Genomic DNA, 18,007 nt, shown 5'->3' with positions numbered 1-18,007 from the left:
TGAGCGCTCTGCAGGCACGCAGACCTTGACCTTGACCTTGCACCGTGGCTGGGCCAGGCTCCCAGGCCCGCAGCGTCCACCTGTGTGGTGCGGATGCCCTGTGGGCCGCCCGGCCCTGCCGACGAGTGGGCGCACGCTCCCCACACGAGACCAGGGCAGGATGGGGCGTAATCGCCACCTCCACCTGGGCGGCAGTCAGGATTGAACTCTGGTTGTTGAAGTAGACTCAGCCGCCACAAAAGTCCACCCTGTGAAGAGTGTGGTAAGGGGACACTGCGGAGGGGCCCTGGCTCAGTGTGAGGAAGCAAGCAAGATCCCCCCCAAAACCCATGTTCTCAAAGTAGTTCTTACACACATTTGTGACCCAAACTTGCAATATCTGACGACCTGAAAAGACTGAGAGCTGTGCATTAAGGGGCGTCGGGCAAAGTGCAGAGTGTTTCTCTAGGGGTCATGGTGCTCCGTCTGAGCCTCCCGGGGCGTCAGGCAAAGTGGAGTATTTCTCTAGGGGTCATAGTGCTCCACCTGGGCCTCCCGGGACGCAAGTCTGGAGGGCTGGGCAGGGGTGAGGGGCTCGCTGGGGCTCGCAGGGCTGGGCCGGCCCCGCCCTGGGAGGGGAGGGGAGGGGAGGGGCGGGGCCGGGGCGGCCGGGCCGGGACTCGCGGAGCAGCAGCGCCACCTGGTGGCCGGGCCCCTCCCGGCGCGGGTGGGGGTACCGCAGGCCTACTCCAGGGGAGGAGCGGTAGGGAGCGCTGGGGCTGCAGGGGGTTCTGGCCCCACCGCACCCAGTGTGTGTCCACTACTCGGGGAAGAGCAGAGCGCACGTGATCTCCCGGGTACGGCTTCCAGCGGCAGGTGCTGGGGTGGCCTTGTCCTGCGGGTGGGAGACTGCAGGCCTGTGGAGGCAGTAGGGCCCCCCAACCCGCCTTCCCGTCTCCAAGCTAAACTCAGGAGCACGAAAAGCTCTCCACTGACCAGACTCACGTCCCAGTGGCAGCCTTCGGCTCTGGGAGATGGACATGGCTCCTTTCTGACTGCACGCCAGTGCTCTGTCCTCAATCACTGGGGACACGTGGGGATTAGGTGGGAGGACCACTGGGGAAGGCCCCACACGCGGGGCTGCCCGCTTCCTGGGCGGACATAAAGGGAACCAACCCTGCCCTTGTGTGCACAAATATTTTGTGAAGGTTTATTTTTGTTCTTTCTCCTCTTGCCCCCAAATAACAGCAGAACACAGGCAGCGCCAACAGGGGCCAAAGCCGAGAGTCAGTGCCGTCTCTGCCAGAGGTGGCAGAGACAGGCTGAGATGGTGGACTCCCCCCGCCTCCTTCCCAGGTTTCTCCGACCCCTGAGGCCATGGCAGGGACCCAACACCAGGCTCTGCAGCCTGGTGCCTACTGGGTCCCCCATTCCCTCACCCTGGCAGGAGGCCTGCCTCGCGCTCCAGCAGCCGGCTGACCATGTCCAGGGCCAGGGGCAGGGCGGTGTTGCAGTCGCGGTGATAGCGGGGCTGGGACACCTCCACACTGGGCGTGAGCACGAACTGGGCCACGCTGGGCATCTTGAGCAGGTTCAGCAGCTCGGTGGCCCGTGTGCGGACGGCTCCCAGATCGTCCTCGCCGTGCACGGGGCCCACGGCTGGGCTCTGGGCCAGCGTCCTCATCTTGGACAGGAGCAGGGAGACCCTGGGGTGGGGGGCCCAGCCTGTCAGCGCAGGCGCACCCCTCAGGTGGACGGGGGCTCGGGGAGGGGCCCGGCCGCCAGGAGCACAGGCTAGTGTGGCCTTAACTCCAAAAAGTGCCCACATCCGGGGCCACTGGCACCCAGCTGGGAGGCTCGTGCAGACACTGTGTCCAGGTGTCTGAGAGGGGGCGGCTGCTAAGCCCTTTGCTTTCCCCACGGGAAGGCTGCAGGTTCCCTCTACCTGCCCCAAACCCGTACCTGGGGATCAGGTCTTGGCTCCGGGAGGCCAACTTGGTCAGTGTGGTCATGAGCACAGTGATGACCTGCGGAGGACACTTGGGAAGGGCGGCGGAAGGCCGAGACTGGGTGACCTCGAAGAGCAGGGCCTCCAGAGCTTCGAAGAACCTGCTGATCTGCTCCGCACTGCAGCGCCGGTCCCAGGACACTGAGAGGTACTCACCAATGGCCCACACCTGGGCAGGGAGCAGCACTCAGCCCACAGCAGGCCCCGTGCCAGGCGCAGGCCAGGGCGAGGGGAGGCCGCCTTACCACAGAAGTGAGCATGTGCCCAGTGCTGCGGGGCCCCCCCAGGCTGCCCACGAACTCCAGCAGCTCTTTGGCCCGCTCAACCACCAACGGGGGATGCAGCTTGCACAGGGCCGGGAACTGGGAGCTCAGCACCCTGTTGGAGAGGACACCGCTCAAGAGACCCCAGCCCCACGGCCTGTCTGGAACTACCGGCTGGTGGGGCGGGCTCTGTCCTCGGGCCGGGCTGGCGAGGGGATAAGCCCACACAAGTCGGGCTTTCAGAAAGGGCATCTTCTGGAAGGTTCTGCCCAAGAGAAGCTGGAGGGGAGGGGATGTGGCAACTCTCTGGAGTGGGAAGAGTCTGTGCGGCAGCCCACGAAGTGCCAAGGGGTGAGTGCTGGGGGTGAGGCTGGGGAGGGGGTCTGCAGTGACCAGGGCTGAGGGCACAGGAGGGGTGGAGCCCCATGGAGCTGCCAGGAGAGACCCACCTGTGCACGTCAGCTTCATACCCCTCAACCTGGAAAAGTGAGTCACTTCTCTCCAAGAGCAGCAGTGCCAGCTGGCTGGCCAGGGCCCCACTGGCGAACTGGGAGGGAGAGAGAGCCTGGGTGCCTGCCCAGAGGCACCTGTGCGCTGGGCCCCACCGTGTCTGCTGCCCTGGGGGCTGCTGTGAGCAGCACTTTGCGCCCTGACTGCGTACTGCTGCGGTTGGCCCCGCAGCTCCAGCTGGCCCTCTGCTGCGGGCACGGAGGCCCTAGGAGGCAGGCTCACCTGTGTCACCGCCGCGAAGAACGCTCGGAGTAGGGTGGGCACAGCCTGGGCACACTGGAGTACCCGGGCGCAGCTGGCAAGGGGCTGGAGCAGCTGGTGGAGCGGCGTCAGCCTGGGGACACACGGCCCGCTCCTAAGCACCCGCCGCTGCCCTCGTCAGCCTGCCCTAGCTCCCCCGGGACTCGCGTGCGGCTGGGGCCAGTCCTGGCGCGTCCACCTCTCGGGTGCTCAGCCTCACTTCCTCCATCTGCGGAAGGAGTCAGCGTGCCCCCCACCCTCCGGAACAGCAAGGACAGGACTACGTAGCGGAACAAACCACAAGCTCCGTGCCCGGGAAGTGCTCAGCCACGCGGCCAGCGCTGCTGGTGGCCGTGAACAGAACTATCTCACCAGGTCAGAAAGCAGCAGGCTCGGGGCCGGGCTCCGGCCGCAGCGGCCCGTGCTCAGGGCCCCCACAGAGGGCCTACCTCTCCACGGTCCCGCTGGCCTTGGCCCGCAGCAGGTGCTGGAAAAGGCCCTGGGCCTGGGGGTCCCGTAAGGCCTCCAGGCAGCCGGGGGCCCTCACGGAGACGTCCCAGAGCGGCCTCTCAGATGCGGCCTGTGACGCCCTGCAAGCAGAGACGGCTGGGACGTGGCTCCTGCTCCTGCCCCATGGTGCCCCTGATCAGGGAGAGACTCGAGCAGCCGTCACCCTAATGGCACCCGCCCTGGACCGGGCCCCCGCGGGAGGCAGGGCAGAGGCGTGAGAATGGGGAGCAGTGGGCTGGGCTCACCGGAGCTGCAGGTCCAAGGCTGCGGTCAGGCTCGGCAGGTCCAGCAGCAGGTGGAGCATCTCCACGGCCGTGCCTGCGTCAACCAGCACCGGCAGGAGCGCCACGAACCCAGAGGTGAGGGCCGGACTGCTCCAGGCCAGGAACTGCAGGGCGAGGGGCGCCTCAGTGCCCCCGATCCCACGGTTGGGACGTGCCCTTCACCGTTTTCCCCAGGACCCTGCTTGCTTCTGCCCTCACCTGGTGCCAACAATCAAGTCCTGCCCACCTGCCATCGTTTCTTCCTGACTAAAGGACTAAGTCTCTGATTCTGGAAGAGCTCCGCGGTGACATGCCAGAAACACCCGTCAAAGGTGAAGGCACTAAAGGGCTGATAGCGGGCGCAGCCGCCCAGTGAGACGCTAACTTTGAACCAACACCGTGGGCTCTGCCAGCCTGAGCGCGCCTTCCCAAGGGCACGGGTCACCGGAGCATGGGTGCCCGCTGCCCCAGGGGCCCAGCTCACATGCCTTGAAGAGGTTGGGAAAGCTGGTCCTGAGAAGGTCCAGGTTGCTGCCGAACAGCACGAGGTGGTCCCTGCAGAACTGGACGAACTCGAAGGCCAGCATCGGGCTGTGGAAGTGTTCGGAAGGGATCCTGGTGAAGAGGTGCTGGCAGACGGCGTCGGCGTCCACTGCGGCAGCCTCCCCTGAGAGCACCGGCTCCATCAGGGCAGGAGGCCTCAGGCCCGGCCTCTAGGGCCTCTCGCGTCCCCGGGACACCCTTGGCAGACACATCCGGCATCACAAGCACGGGACAGCCGGCCGAGTGCACCCGGCTCTTCCCCAATGTCTGGCCACAGACCCGCCCCTCTGAGGACGGACAAGGACTGTTCCTTAGAGGGGATGGCTTCAGGCACCTTCTAGGGAACTCCTTGGTAAAGAGAGCTCAAGATTAACATCAACCTGGTAACGTTTTAAAAATCCCCGGCACGTGAGTGCTAAGCACCCATCGACGCTGCTGCTCTATGGCGGCGGCGGGGAAGAGGAAGGTGCCCCTGCCCGGCGCCGTTCTCCAGCGCAGGAGGCGCTCACCGTGGTGCAGAAAGAACTGGGCGATGGGCAGCAATGCACGGACGCAGGCCGTGTCCCCGCAGAGTCGGGTGCGCAGGGCCCGCACACACGGGAGGGCGCGGTACAGGAAGGAGGGGTCCTGCCGGCAGAGCACGTCCAGCACCAGCACGGCCTCCACCAGGCACTGCGGGGACACAGGTGGCTCAGAGGGGGCCGCGGGCCCCGCCCAAGGCCACCCGCCGGCACTCACCGCCTTCTGCAGGTCCGAGTCGGCCTTCCTCAGGGCTCCTGGGGGAGGGAAAAGGGCCACCTGGTCTCTGCGTCCCACGGGCACCTCCGGGTGAGGCGGTGGCCCGTGTTCTGGAAGCTCAAGGGGAGGCTGGGGAGCCCACACCTGGGGGACCCCAGCGCGGACACGCGATGCGGGGCGGGCTCAGGACTCACGCCGGCCGCTCTGCTCCAGGAGGCGCTGGCAGTACTCCAGGGCCTTCTCCCGCAGCCACTCGGCGGGCGGCAGCAGGTGGCTGGCGGCGGAGGCGGCCGAGAGTACGGACACGGTGGAGCCCTCCAGCTCCGACCTGTCGTCTGAAGAGAGGGGATGGCTTAGCAGCTCGCGGAGACGGGCGGTCTGGAGGGCAGGGGAGCATCCACAGGGGCCGGAGCTCAGTCCCGCCTGCTCCCACCCTCACGGGACACCAGAGGTGCAGACACACCCGGACCGTCTAAACCGCTAGCAGGCGTGCGGATGAGGAGTTGTTTGACTCCAACGTCTGGCTTCTCAACACGTCTGGGAAAAGCATCCTGGAGCCCATGAGGCTTGGCCAAGGCGCCCAGGAGCCCGCCCTGTCCTACCTGCATCCGCAGCACCCGGGCGCGCAGGGCCGCCCTGCAGCAGCCAGGCCCGCAGCATGGAGAAGGCCTGCACGTTGAGCCGCTGGTCCTCCGTGAAACGCTGGCCCGTGGACAGCACCGTGAAGAAGTCTGTGGCCACGGTCCCATCCACCTCGGTGACAGGGCCTGGCTGCAGGGGACAAGGGAGGTCAGCAAGCACAGCAGGGTCAAGAACAGCCAGGGCGCCCTCGTAGGATGCGAGAACACAGGCACTTGGGCTGCGACATGGCCCTGCTCCAGATCCCCACCAGCACGACCCAAGACTCCTCACAGCATCATGGGCACAACACGGGCTAAGGGCAGGACCCAAGCACCACGCCCTCAACGCCCGAGTGGAGACAGGAGGGGTCATCCTGGGACCAGGGCGGTGGTCCCGCAGGAGGAGCTGACGGCAGCCCGCAGGTGGCCCCAGGACAGGGCGGCCCACACCCCCGCCGCCCCCGAGACTCACCTGCCGGGCTCTGGGCGTGGAGAAGAAGCCCCCGGAGGCGTGGGCCGCCCCCTGCTGGACGCTGGCGTAGCGGAGCCAGTCCCCCAGCCGCTTGCTGAGTGCCTTGGTCTGCTCTGGGGGGGACACCATGGGGACAGAGTTAAGCGTGTGGGGCTTCCTGGGACCCAGCAGCGGCCCCGGTGGTCCCCCCTGCCCCCCTGCCGACACTGCTGACCTTCAGGAAGGGCGTCCGGGGCCAGGCTGGTGACCTTGGACACGACCGGGAGGAGGTACGTCAGGCTGGGCCCCTCAGGCTGCCGACTCTCCAGGACCTTGATGACGCACTGGCCCACGGTCCTGACCTGCTGCGGGTCGCCCTGCAGAACCCCTGGCGGAACGTGAACACCAACTCCCCCCACAAACACCACTCTGCCCAGAACATCACCAGGGCAGGCCCGGCCCAGCCCGCTCGCTCATGGGGCGCACACGGTGGCTGGATCACTGAGCCCAGGGCCACCAGGGGTGGGCTGGGGAGCCGCGGAAGTCACGTTACCTGGGCTAAGAGCACGGAGGCCACCAAGCCCAGCTGCCGCGAGCTCTGGGCGTGGTCGCAGGACAGGCTCAGGCTGTCGGAGGGTGCCATCTCTCTCAGCACGGCGGCGCAGAGCAGCTGGAGCCGCTCGGGGCAGCGGGGCGAGCAGAGGGTGGTCTGCAGCAGCGCCACGCATGTGGGCTCCAGCCTGGGGGGCAGGGGCTGGTCAGCCTCCGCAGGGCCGGGCAGGCCGCCCGGAGGCCGGGGGGGTGCTCACCTCCTGCTGTACTTGGTGGCCGCCACGATGAGGAAGAGCCTCCGCAGGGCGTCCAGGGCATCGGGGCCCCAGTCCTCTGCCTGCAGCAGCGCGCTGACGCGAGCACAGAACCTGCCCAGCTCCTCCGCCCCGACCTCCCTGCAGAGAGACCACCACGTGGGCAACGGGAAAGGCCGCCCTGTCGGGGGCAGGCCCTCCCGAGCAGAGGAGCCCGAGGCCTCTCAGGATGAACCGCTGCCAGGCACCCGACCCAGGTCCTTGCCCCCTCCCCTGCTGGCGGGAGACCCTCAGGCCACCAGCGTCCACAGCAAGCCTCCACACACTCAGGGTTTGTTATTCCAGGACCAGAAAAACAAACCACTTGGTTTAGGAGTCAAAACTAAGGGAGATTTTAGTCTGAACCAAGTTGCTTTTCAAAAGATCCTTTTAACTTCTGGGAATAAGAGTTAAGTATGACAGAGCAAATATTATGACATTACTCTAATGCTTAATTTAAAATGTATCTACTAAGCATTTAAAACAGGTTCCATACTGAATGAGGTCTCAAGACAGCCTGCTTCCCATTCCATGCTGAAAGGCAAGGAGAAGTAACATGCCAGCAAGTCACCACACTTCGAGCTTCAGGGGGGTTCTCGGAAGGGCGCAGCACACAGCTGGGCCAAGCTGTGGGTGAAGCCCACCAAATCCGCTCTGCTGACACTCAGGGGCCACAGTTTTGACCTTAGAGCACGTGCACCCCCAGCCTCTAAGGCTGTGGAGGGGTCCTGGGCGGTGGCTTGTGCTTCCCCATTTACTTGAGGGCTGGCAGAGAAGTCCCAGCAGACTCCCCCGCCACTCCCCCTTATTCCGGACAGAGCAGGGCGCAGCCCCCTACAAACACAGACGGAGGCGTGAGTGGGTGGAAGAGACTCAGCCCTGGGCCAGTCCAGCCTGCTTTTCTCTGGGTGATGTCGGAGGCAGAGACTGCCAGCCTGTCTCAGACGGCGGTGCCCCTCGCCCACACCCTCAGCAGCTCCCGGCTGCTCTCACACTCCTGGCACTAGCGCACAAGCACCCAGCCATCCCTACTCCTCCAAGGGCACCGCGTCCTGCTCGCCTGCCTTCGCCTGGCTTGGACCCTCTGCCTGGAGCGCTCTTGGCTGCTTCCCTCATTGGATAACGCCTCGCCTGCTCTGAGCTTCTGGATAGTCATCTGGTCCTTCAGGAAACGCCCCCAGCCCTGCACTCACCCTCCCCGCTTACCCGAGTCCCACATTCCTCTGCAGCTCACAAGTCATGCTTCTGATAAGTTTCTCCATCTTTTCCATCTCTGAAAAATTTATAACTAAAATTTCCTCCAAAGCCTAACTCCAAAACTTCAGTAATTTGTTTTAAAGTGCCACAAATAATCAAAGAAATAGTGAACACTAGTAAGACACAACTGATAGTTACTTAACCTTTCCTCAAATCTTGACAGGAATTCCAATCCACCTAAGACACAGAGAAATAAGAAATAGGGCTATTCCTTCTGCCTTTCAGTCTATGAATTTATAACCGTGAACAGAAGAGAAGCTGGGAGTTGTGAGTGGGTCTCAGTTCTTCGTGTCCCAGCAAGAACTGCGGGGCAAGCATATCACACGTCGAGTGAGATGCTAGCATTTCATCTATTTTCTGGGGCGAGGAGAGTGAGAGAGCAGGAGGACACAGAGCTCACCCCTCAAGAGCAGACATGCAACCACAGCCATGGAGAGGCAGCTCCCACTGAAAACAAACGAGCCTGGGGAGAGGGATCCACATGGACTTGGGGAGGAGGAGCAATCGGAGGAGCAATCAGGAACTGGTGCCCCTGGGAGGGGACACAGGAAAGGGGGGGGGTACAGGGGCTTGAGTGCCTTCCTGGGGACTGAGGGGTGGAGCCACATACTGCGTGTCCTAGCCTTGGGCTCCGACACCAGGAAGACGAATCCTTTGGCTGGTTTGAAAACCAGTGAGGCCAACAGCAGGGCTGTGAGAAACCTAGCCTCCACTTGTGAAGCGTGGGCACAGGCTCGCCTGCTGCTCAACTAAGGCAGAGGAAGCAGAGCGCGACTGTCCGGGCGTTCCAGGGCCCGCAGTGGTAAAGAACCCGCCTGCCGATGCAGAAGACGCAGGTTCGATCCCTGGCTCAAGATCCCCCACTCCAGTGTCCTTTGGCCTGGAAAATCCCATGGACAGAGGGGCCTGGTGGGCTGCAGCCCGTGGGGGTCGCAAGTCAGTGGGATGTGACTGAGCAAGCGCTGGCTGGTTTCCATGCCGGCCCAGCCGAGCACCTGCCCTGCTCCCCTTTAAGGGCAAGGATGCCACTGCTGGGAGGGGGACTAGCACACACTCAGAGGGAACAGAACCAGCCTGGACCTCGTCCTTAGGGCTTCTGCTCCAGCCGTGGGACCCGACCCCACCCCACGAGGGCAGTGATGGCTTCCGTCTCCAGCCCACCTCCTACCAAGGCAGCACCCTGGGGCACAGGTCACACACGATATGGTAACCGTTTCACCTGATATCACAGACACAGAAAACTAAAGCAAAGTGAGATAGGAAAGACTGAGAAAACAACTACTGAAACATAATTACCAGAAAGAGTTCAAAGCGTTAGTAGTAAGAAAGCTGTCTGAACTAGGGAGAAGAACTGAACACAGAATTTTAACAAGGACCTACAAAATATAAAAAAGTAATCCGAGCAGATATGTACAACTGAAATGGAAAGCATACTAGAAGGAGTATAACAACTGGCTGTGTGATGCAGAGGAACATTATCCAATCAGAACAGCAAAAAGAAACACATTTAAGAAACGGAGACCAATTAAGACCCCTCCGGGACAACAGCAAGGTGCCGATGCGCACACACGAGGGCCCGAGAAGAAGGGCGGAAATGTGTTTGATGAGATTACGACTGAAAACCTCCTGAACCTAAGGAAGGAAACAGCCAGGTACAGGAAGCAAAGAGACCCCTAAACAAGATGAACCCCAAAACAGCCATACCAAGACACACCAAACTTAAAATGGCAAAAGCTAAAGAGAATTCTAACAAGGGAACCCCCATATGGGTATCAGTGGAGTTTTCTGCAGGAACTTTTCAGACCAGAATAAAGTCCCAAAAGGAAAAACCTACAGTCTAGGGTGCTTTACCCAGCAATGTTATCATTCAGAATTAAAGAAGAACTTTTCAGACTAGCAAAAACAGAAACAGTTCATCCATACTACACTGACCCTAAGAGTTATAGGAATTTATAGATTAGGACAACGCCCATGAGTGAGCGCAAATGCTCAGTAGAGGCTGTGGGGTCAACCACCGAAGCTACCACAAAGGTCACATACGTGAACCCCAGGGCAGGTAGCCACAAATCAAAAAACCTCAAGAATCAACGGAGAAGCAGTATAAAACCAGCTGGAAAACGAGCAGCAGATGGCAGTAAGAACGTGAAAGTGAAGTCGCTCAGTCGTGGCCGACCCTTTGCAACCCCATGGACCGCAGCCCACCAGGCTTCTCCATCCATAGAATCTTCCAGGCATGAGTACTGGAGTGGGTTGCCATTTCCTTCTCCAGAGGATCTTCCTGACCCAGGGACTGAACCTGAGTCTCCTGCATTGCAGGCAGACGCTTTACCATCTGAGCCACCAGGGAATCTCCCAGTACCCATCAGTAATCACTGTAAATGCCAATGGAGTATCATGCTCCAATCAAAAGACATAAACCAAACTGATTAGTTTAAAAACAAGACCCGACAATTATACATGCTACTTAAAAGACTCGCTTCACAACTAAGGACACGGACTGCAAGCAAAGGCGATGGGAAAAGATACTCCATGTAAATGGAAACAGGAAAGCAGGGCAGCAACATTCACGATCAGACACAGCAGCCTTTAAACAGTCTACCAGAAGACAACGATGAAGGGGCCAGTACAAAACATATTATTAACATCTGCGCACCCAATAAAGCAGCACCTAAGCACTAACAGGCAAAAAGGGGGAACTGGCAGTGTTGCAGTCACAGCAGGGACTCCAACACCGCACATCAGTGGGCGCGCCGCGCGCAGTGGCTCAGTCGTGTCCGACTGCGAGCCCACGGGCTGCAGCCCCCAGGTTCCTCTGTCCATGGGTTTCCCAGGCAAGAACACTGGAGTGGGTTGTCATGCCCTCCTCCACAGGATTGTTCCCAACTCAGGGATCGACGGAGAAGGCAATGGCACCCCACTCCAGTACTCTTGCCTGGAAAATCCCATGGACGGAGGAGCCTGGTAGGCTGCAGTCCATGGGGTCTCGAGGAGTCGAACACGACTGAGCGACTTCCCTTTCACTTTTCACTTTTCTGCATTGGAGAAGGAAATGGCAACTCACTCCAGTGTTCTTACCTGGAGAATCCCAGGGACGGGGGAGCCTGGTGGGCTGCTGTCTATGGGGTCACACAGAGTCAGACACGACTGAAGTGACTTAGCATAGCATGGCATAGCAGGGATCGAACCCAGATCTCCCGTGTTGCAGGCAGATTCTTTACCGTCTGAGCTACCAGGGAAGCAACTGTACCAATAATTGACTTATTATTCAGACATAAAATCAACAGGGAGGCAGCAGTCTTAAATGACACACGTAAACTAGGCAGACTTTCTCTCTAGGATTCTCCATCCAAAACCAGCCGAACACACATTCTTTTAAATGCACATGGGATGTTCCCAGGATAGATCACGTTAGACTATTAAATGAGCCTCAACAAATTTAAGAGGACAGAAATGACATCCAGTACCGTTTCTGACCACAACAGTATGAAAGTAGAAATGAATCACAGGAAGAAAAAAACGGGAAAAACACAAACACGTAGAGTCACTGCACGCTACTAAACATGCTGCTCAAGTGAGCGACAGAGACATGGAGGCGCAGACACCAAAGACCCCAGGAGGAGAACAGCACACCCCACGCCTATGGGCTGCGGCAGAAGCAGTTCCAAGAGGGGAGTTTACAGCAGTCCAGGCACACCTCAAGGAACAACAGTCTCAGACCACCACCATCTAAACAGAAACAAGAGACAAAGGCCACAGTCAGCAGACAGAGGGAAATACAAAAACCAGAGCAGAGACAGACAGACGGAGACGACAGACCAGGCTGTAAAGGACAAAACTGCCAAGCCTGCAGGTCAGGGTGGTCAGCAACAGAGAGGACCCAGAGAAGACATGCAAGGGGGGAGACTGTGAAGTGAGACCCTAGAAGGTCTGCAGACAGTGGCACCAATACTTCAGACAGACAGAAGGGAGGACCTAGAAGAAACGGGTGCATTTCTAGAAATACGCAATTCCCAAGAATGAACTGGAAGAAACAGACGATCTGACAGACCTGTCACTAGCAGTGAAACTAAATTAGTGGTAAGACTTCCAGCAAACAAAAGTCTGGGACCAGAGAGCTTCATGAGGGGACTCTACCAGACACACAGACAGATAATACTTATCCTTCTCAAACTACCCCAAAAAACCGAACGGGAGGGAACACTCTTCAGTTCCTTCTATGATGCCACAATTACCTTGATACCAAAATCAGGCAGACACTACAAGAAAAAAAAACAATTACAGGTCAGTATCTATGATGAACATAGATCTGAAAATCCTCAAAAGAACATTAGCAAACAAAATTCAACAATAAAAAAAGATCATGGGGAGTTCTCTGGTGGTCAAGTGATTAGAACCCTGCGCTTTCACTGCTGAGGGTGAAGGTTCAATCCCTGTCGGGGAATTAAGATCCCACAAGCCATGAAGTACGGCAAAAAAAAAAAGAAAAAAGTCCATGGTCATTCCAGGATCACAAGGATGCTTCAACATCCACAAATCAATTGGTATAATACACCACGTTAACAAATGGAAGGATAAAATTCACGTGACCGTTTCAACAGATGCTACAAAAAAAGCATTGGACAAAATTCAACATTCATTCACGACAAAAACTCTCATCAAAGTTGATATCAAGGGGACATCATAAAGGTCATTTATGACAAACCGACAGCTAACGTCATACTCAACACTGAAAAGCCAAAAATACTTTTCTTCCAGGATCAGGAACACATCTATGGATACCCACTCTCACCACTTCTATTTAACACAGCGTAGTGTTTTGTAGGAGCACTTTAGCAAGTAAGAAGTCCTAGTCACAGCAGTCAGACTAGGAGAATAAATAAAAGGCATAAAACTTGGAAGGGAAGTAAAACCTACTATTTGCAGATGACATGATACCATATATGTATAAAACTCTAAAGTTTCCACCAAAAACTACTACAACTAATAAAATAACTTCAGTTAAGTTGCCAGGATACAAGATTGATATTCAGAAACCTGTTGCTTTCCTATACACGTTAAAATCATGTGAAAAAAAAGAAAACAACCCTAGGAATAACCTTCACACAAGATGTGAAAGACTGAGACTGCAAACTATAAAACACCGAGAGGAAGGTGAAGCTGACAGAGATGCAAAGGTATCTCATGTACGCGAGTTGGAAGAACTGAAACTGCCAAAATCTCCATACTACCCAAAGCCATCTACACATTTAATGCAGTCTCCATCAAAATACCCACGTTTTTTTCACAGAACTAGAATAATTCTAAAACATGAATAGGCAAAGCAATCTTATATATGGAATTTAGAAAGATGGTAACAATAACCCTGTGTACAAGACAGCAAAAGAGACAGTGATGTATAGCACAGTCTTATGGACTCTGAGAGAGAGGGAGAGGGTGGGAAGATTTGGGAGAATAGCACTGAAACATGTAAAATATCATGTATGAAACGAGATGCCAGTCCAGGTTCGATGCACGATACTTGGGGCACGATACTTGGATGCTTGGGGCTAGTGCACTGGGACGACCCAGAGGGATGGTATGGGGAGGGAGGAGGGTTCAGGATGGGGAACACATGTATACCTGTGGTGGATTCATTTTGATATTTGGCAAAACTAATACAATTATGTAAAGTTTAAAAATAAAATAAAATTAAAAAAAAAAAAAAACAAAAAAAAACGAAGCTGGAGAGAGGTATCATGCTCTCTGATTTCAGACTATACTAAACTACAAAACTACAGTATCACTATGTGAACATCACGGTACTGGCAGCAACACACACACACCAGTGAAACAGAACAGAGCCTGGAAATAAAACCACACTTATGGGCAATCAACCCATGACAAAGGGGGCAAAACACACGAGGAAAAGACAGTCTCTTCAAGCAGTGGTGCTTGGTAAAACTGGACAGCTACCTGTAAAGGAAAGAAATTGGAACATTTTCTCGCACCATATACAAAAATAAACAAAATGGATTAAATAACCTAAATGTAAGGTCAGAAACCATAAAACTAGAAGAAAACGGAACACTCTGTGACAGAAATAGTGGGAATGTGTTTTGGCTCTGTCTCCTAAGGCAAAGGAAGCAAAAGCAAAAACAAGCAAATGGGGCCTAATTATTACATTTAAAAGTTTTTGCACAGCAAAGGAAACCAACTTAATGGGAGAAAACATTTGCAAGTGATATGACTAACAAGGGTTTAATATCCAAAATAAACAATTCACACAACTCAATATGAAAAAAGCAATTTAAAAAATGGGCATAAGACCTGAATAGACATTTTCCCTAAGACGACATACAGATGGCCAACAGGCAGATAGAAAGATGCTCAACTGAGAGAAACAAATCAAAGCCACAACGAGGTAACACCTCATACCTGTCAGAAATGGCTATCAAACGAGAAGACCACAATACCAAATGCTGGTGAGTAAGTGGAGAAAAGAAAACCCTAGTTCACTGTTGGTGGGAATGTAAATTGGTGTAGTCACCAGAAAACTGTTCAGGTTCCTCAAAAAGCTAAAAACTGAACTACATTCCTGGGTATATATCCAAAGAAAACAAAAACTCTAATTTGAAAGGGTACATGCACCCCGATGTTCACAGCAGCCCTGTTTACAACAGCCAAGACATGGAAGCAATCTAAATGTCCATCAACAGATGACTGGATAAAGAAGATGTGATGTGTATACACACAATGGAATATTACTTAGTCATAAAGAATGAAATTCTGCCATGTGCAACAGCATGGAAGAACGCAGAGAGCATTAAGCACAGTGAAATAAGTCAAAGAAAGACATACTGATTATCATTTATATGCAGAATCCAAAAAATGGAATTAATGAATAGAACAAAACAGACTCACAGAGCACATACTAGTCGTTATCGTGGAGACTGGGAACTGGGGAGGGGAAGGGGTTAAGAGGTACAAACCAGTATTAAACAAGGTACAGATACACGGTACAGCACAGGCAATGCAGTCAATATTTTATAGCAACTTTAAATGTAATATAATCCAGTAAAATACTGAAGCACTGCATTGTACCCCTGAAACTGATACTGTAAATCAACTATACTTCGACTTTTTGAAAAAGCTATTTTCCCTTAATAGAGCTTCTAAATTCAAACGAGCCTTAATTGGAATAGTGGACCTTGAGTATTGGAATGCATGTCCAAGATTGAAGGAAACAGAGACGTTTTTGGACGCAGTGGGAGAAAACACTAGCCTAACAGATTTTCAAGGGTTATTTTGACTACAACAAACTTCTGCTCCATTCACAGCCTTTACAACCTAACACGTGTTCAAGATCTTGCTTCCCTAAGATCACAGGAGCCTCAGTTCAGTTCAGTCCTTCAGTCGTGTCCAACTCTTTGTGACCCCATGAATCGCAGCACTCCAGGCCTCCCTGTCCATCACCAACTCCCGGAGTTCACTGAGACTCACATCCATCAAGTCAGTGAGGCCATCCAGCCATCTCATCCTCTGTCATCCCCTTCTCCTCCTGCCCCCAATTCCTCCCAGCAGCAGAGTCTTTTCCAACGAGTCAACTCTTAGCATGAGGTGGCCAAAGTACTGGAGTTTCAGCTTTAGCATCATTCCTTCCAAACAAATCCCAGGGCTGATCTTCAGAATGGACTGGTTGGATCTCCTTGCAGTCCAAGGGACTCTCAAGGGTCTTCTCCAACACCACAGTTCAAAAGCATCAATTCTTCAGTGCTCAGCTTTCTTCACAGTTCAACTCTCACATCCATACATGACCACAGGAAAAACCACAGCCTTGATTAGATGGACCTTTGCTGGCGAAGTAATGTCTCTGCTTTTGAATATGCTATCTAGGTTGGACATAACTTTCCTTCAACGAGCCTAATTTTTTCCACCAACTGGTCTAGCTCCGAATCCATACCTGGATTTCCCTTTAAACCATGGTTCTGGCCGCCTTTGCTTCTCCTCGAGTAGCATCGAGTCTTACACTGACGGACTGCGGGATCTGGGTCCGAGTCTACATCTGTTTTCCCCCGTGAGTGGCTAGTTGGTGAGGAGAGAGCTACCGACTAGTCAGTGGGCGTCCAGAGGCAACCCGGGGCCAGAGGACGGAGGAGCATCCCCTCAACACGCCCAGCGCACCCGCGAGAATCTAAGTCACTAAACCCTTCGCGGCTCCCCGAAGCCGTCGGAAGGCACCGGACTCGCAAACCTCGCACACAGAGCCCGCCACGGCTTAGTCCAGCAGGCTCCCCGGCGCCTCTGTGGCTTTCCCGGCCCTGACGCCGCCGAGCCTCCGGCCCATCCGCGCGGGGTCCCAACCCGGCCAGCTTTCCGCTCTTCCCTCAGAGCGCCGCTCGGGGCCCGCCGCCTCCCCCGGACCGCCTCACGCCGGGCCCGGCCTCCTCCGAGGCCCCGCGCTGAGACCCACCGCCACACGCCCGAGACGTAAAGCGCGCTCACCTGGCCTGGCGGAGCAGACTCTCCGTCCCCGTCGCCAACATCCCGCCGCCACCGCCGCCCTGAGGGCGGGCTGCGCGCTCCAGACAGGGGCGACTCGCGAAGCAGTGCCCGCAGCGATGCCGGCTTCCGGGCCGCGCAGCGTGCCGCATCACGTGGGCTCGGCGCACGGCCCCCGACCAATAGGCTTCGACGCGGGGGGGGCGGGACTGTGCGCGGGGGGGGGGAGGGGGCGGGACTGTGCGCGGGGGGGGGGGGAGAGGGCGGGACAGTGCGCGGGGTGGGGGAGGGGGCGGGACAGTGCGCGGGGTGGGGGAGGGGGCGGGACTGTGCGCGGGGGGGGGGAGGGGGCGGGACTGTGCGCGGGGTGGGGGAGGGGGCGGGACAGTGCGCGGGGTGGGGGAGGGGGCGGGACTGTGCGCGGGGGGGGGGGAGGGGGCGGGACTGTGCAGGGTGGGGGGAGGGGGCGGGACTGTGCCCGGGGGTACCTGCACGGGCTTCCGACGCTTTAAACCGCGGATCCCGCGGCTGCGGGGGCCGGAGCCGCCTCACTCCGGGCGCCGTTAGGAGCCTCAGCCCAGCGCCCCCGCTCCGGGTTCTGTCCCACAAACGCCGTCCGCTCCGTCGCCGGCAGGTCTTGTGTGCAGCGCGGCTGAAACTGCTGCACACACCCCGGCCGTGGACTGGATCCGTGTCCAGAAGTTTGCAAGGAACAGCGGCAACTCTTAGAAGTTCCTTCCTAAAATTCCCATTTCATTTTTGCATCTAATGTAGGCTGTACCTGCCTCTTAAGAAAAAAAAACAACTTATCCCCACCATAATCACAGGCTCTCCGTATCTCGTTTTACAGATAAGGGCAACAGGCTCAGAGAGGAAAGGTCAAATTCAAGTTAATTCTGAAAGGTGTGCTGGCCACAGTATTTCCACCCTGCAGACCGCGTGGGGACACAGGGCGGGTCCTCTGCGCAGTGACAGTCCAGCGGGATAAATGCTGTCACAGCCGAACCAGGCGTTCTCCGTGAGGGACATGAGGGACGGGTGCCTCAGATGAGCCCCGAGGGTGTCAGGCCAAGGGGTGGGAGGGAAAGGCAGAGGGAAGGTTCTGAAGGCAGTATGAAGACCTGCTTCTAGGGGCTTACATACGCCTGAGGGCAGCCTGCTGTCTGGCAGGAGAGGAGAGAATGGACTGGGGGCAGGGGGGTGGTGTAGAAAGCGCTGATCCAGAGTGAATGTGTGTGCGTGTGCATGGGTGTGTAGAAGGGGCTGATGCGGAGGAGAGAGGGAGGGAGGGAGGCTGCCTGA

The 18,007-nt window shown here is 56.7% G+C and overlaps 1 protein-coding gene across 4 annotated transcripts; it reads right to left on the bottom strand.

The window, feature by feature from the left end:
• Window positions 1–1,162: 1,162 nt before the first annotated feature.
• AP5Z1 (adaptor related protein complex 5 subunit zeta 1) lies at window positions 1,163–16,857 on the bottom strand. 4 transcript variants are annotated; one of them, XM_027526620.1, is made up of 18 exons: window positions 16,709–16,857; window positions 12,460–12,483; window positions 6,935–7,072; window positions 6,679–6,865; window positions 6,361–6,502; window positions 6,147–6,259; window positions 5,657–5,825; window positions 5,249–5,389; window positions 5,055–5,092; window positions 4,826–4,988; window positions 4,262–4,440; window positions 3,756–3,898; window positions 3,450–3,590; window positions 2,983–3,094; window positions 2,700–2,797; window positions 2,233–2,365; window positions 1,942–2,156; window positions 1,163–1,685 (listed from the first exon to the last, which is right to left on the bottom strand). In XM_027526620.1, the coding sequence occupies exons 1-18, from the start codon at window positions 16,855–16,857 to the stop codon at window positions 1,415–1,417; spliced, it is 2,556 nt and encodes an 851-aa protein (XP_027382421.1). In that variant the 3' UTR covers window positions 1,163–1,414. The 4 variants fall into 4 exon arrangements, with proteins under 4 accessions (XP_027382421.1, XP_027382423.1, XP_027382422.1 ...); XM_027526622.1 differs by lacking the exon at window positions 12,460–12,483 and adding an exon at window positions 16,167–16,288 and having other exon boundaries at window positions 16,709–16,788; XM_027526621.1 differs by lacking the exon at window positions 12,460–12,483.
• Window positions 16,858–18,007: the final 1,150 nt, after the last annotated feature.

Source organism: Bos indicus x Bos taurus, chromosome 25, assembly GCF_003369695.1.
Source record: "Bos indicus x Bos taurus breed Angus x Brahman F1 hybrid chromosome 25, Bos_hybrid_MaternalHap_v2.0, whole genome shotgun sequence".
Classification (NCBI taxonomy): domain Eukaryota; kingdom Metazoa; phylum Chordata; class Mammalia; order Artiodactyla; family Bovidae; genus Bos; species Bos indicus x Bos taurus.
This window is presented reverse-complemented; position numbering and strand designations above follow the sequence as displayed.

What these genes read in the sequence shown, in the direction of transcription:
- AP5Z1 (XM_027526620.1), bottom strand. Translation starts at nt 16,857, where the DNA reads ATGCGGCACGCTGCGCGGCCCGGAAGCCGGCATCGCTGCGGGCACTGC. An exon ending in TCTTCGCGGCGGTGACACAG is followed by an intron (nt 2,798 to 2,982) that starts GTGAGCCTGCCT and finishes TCTCCCTCCCAG; the next exon opens with TTCGCCAGTGGGGCCCTGGC. An exon ending in GGCACATGCTCACTTCTGTG is followed by an intron (nt 2,157 to 2,232) that starts GTAAGGCGGCCT and finishes CTCCCTGCCCAG; the next exon opens with GTGTGGGCCATTGGTGAGTA.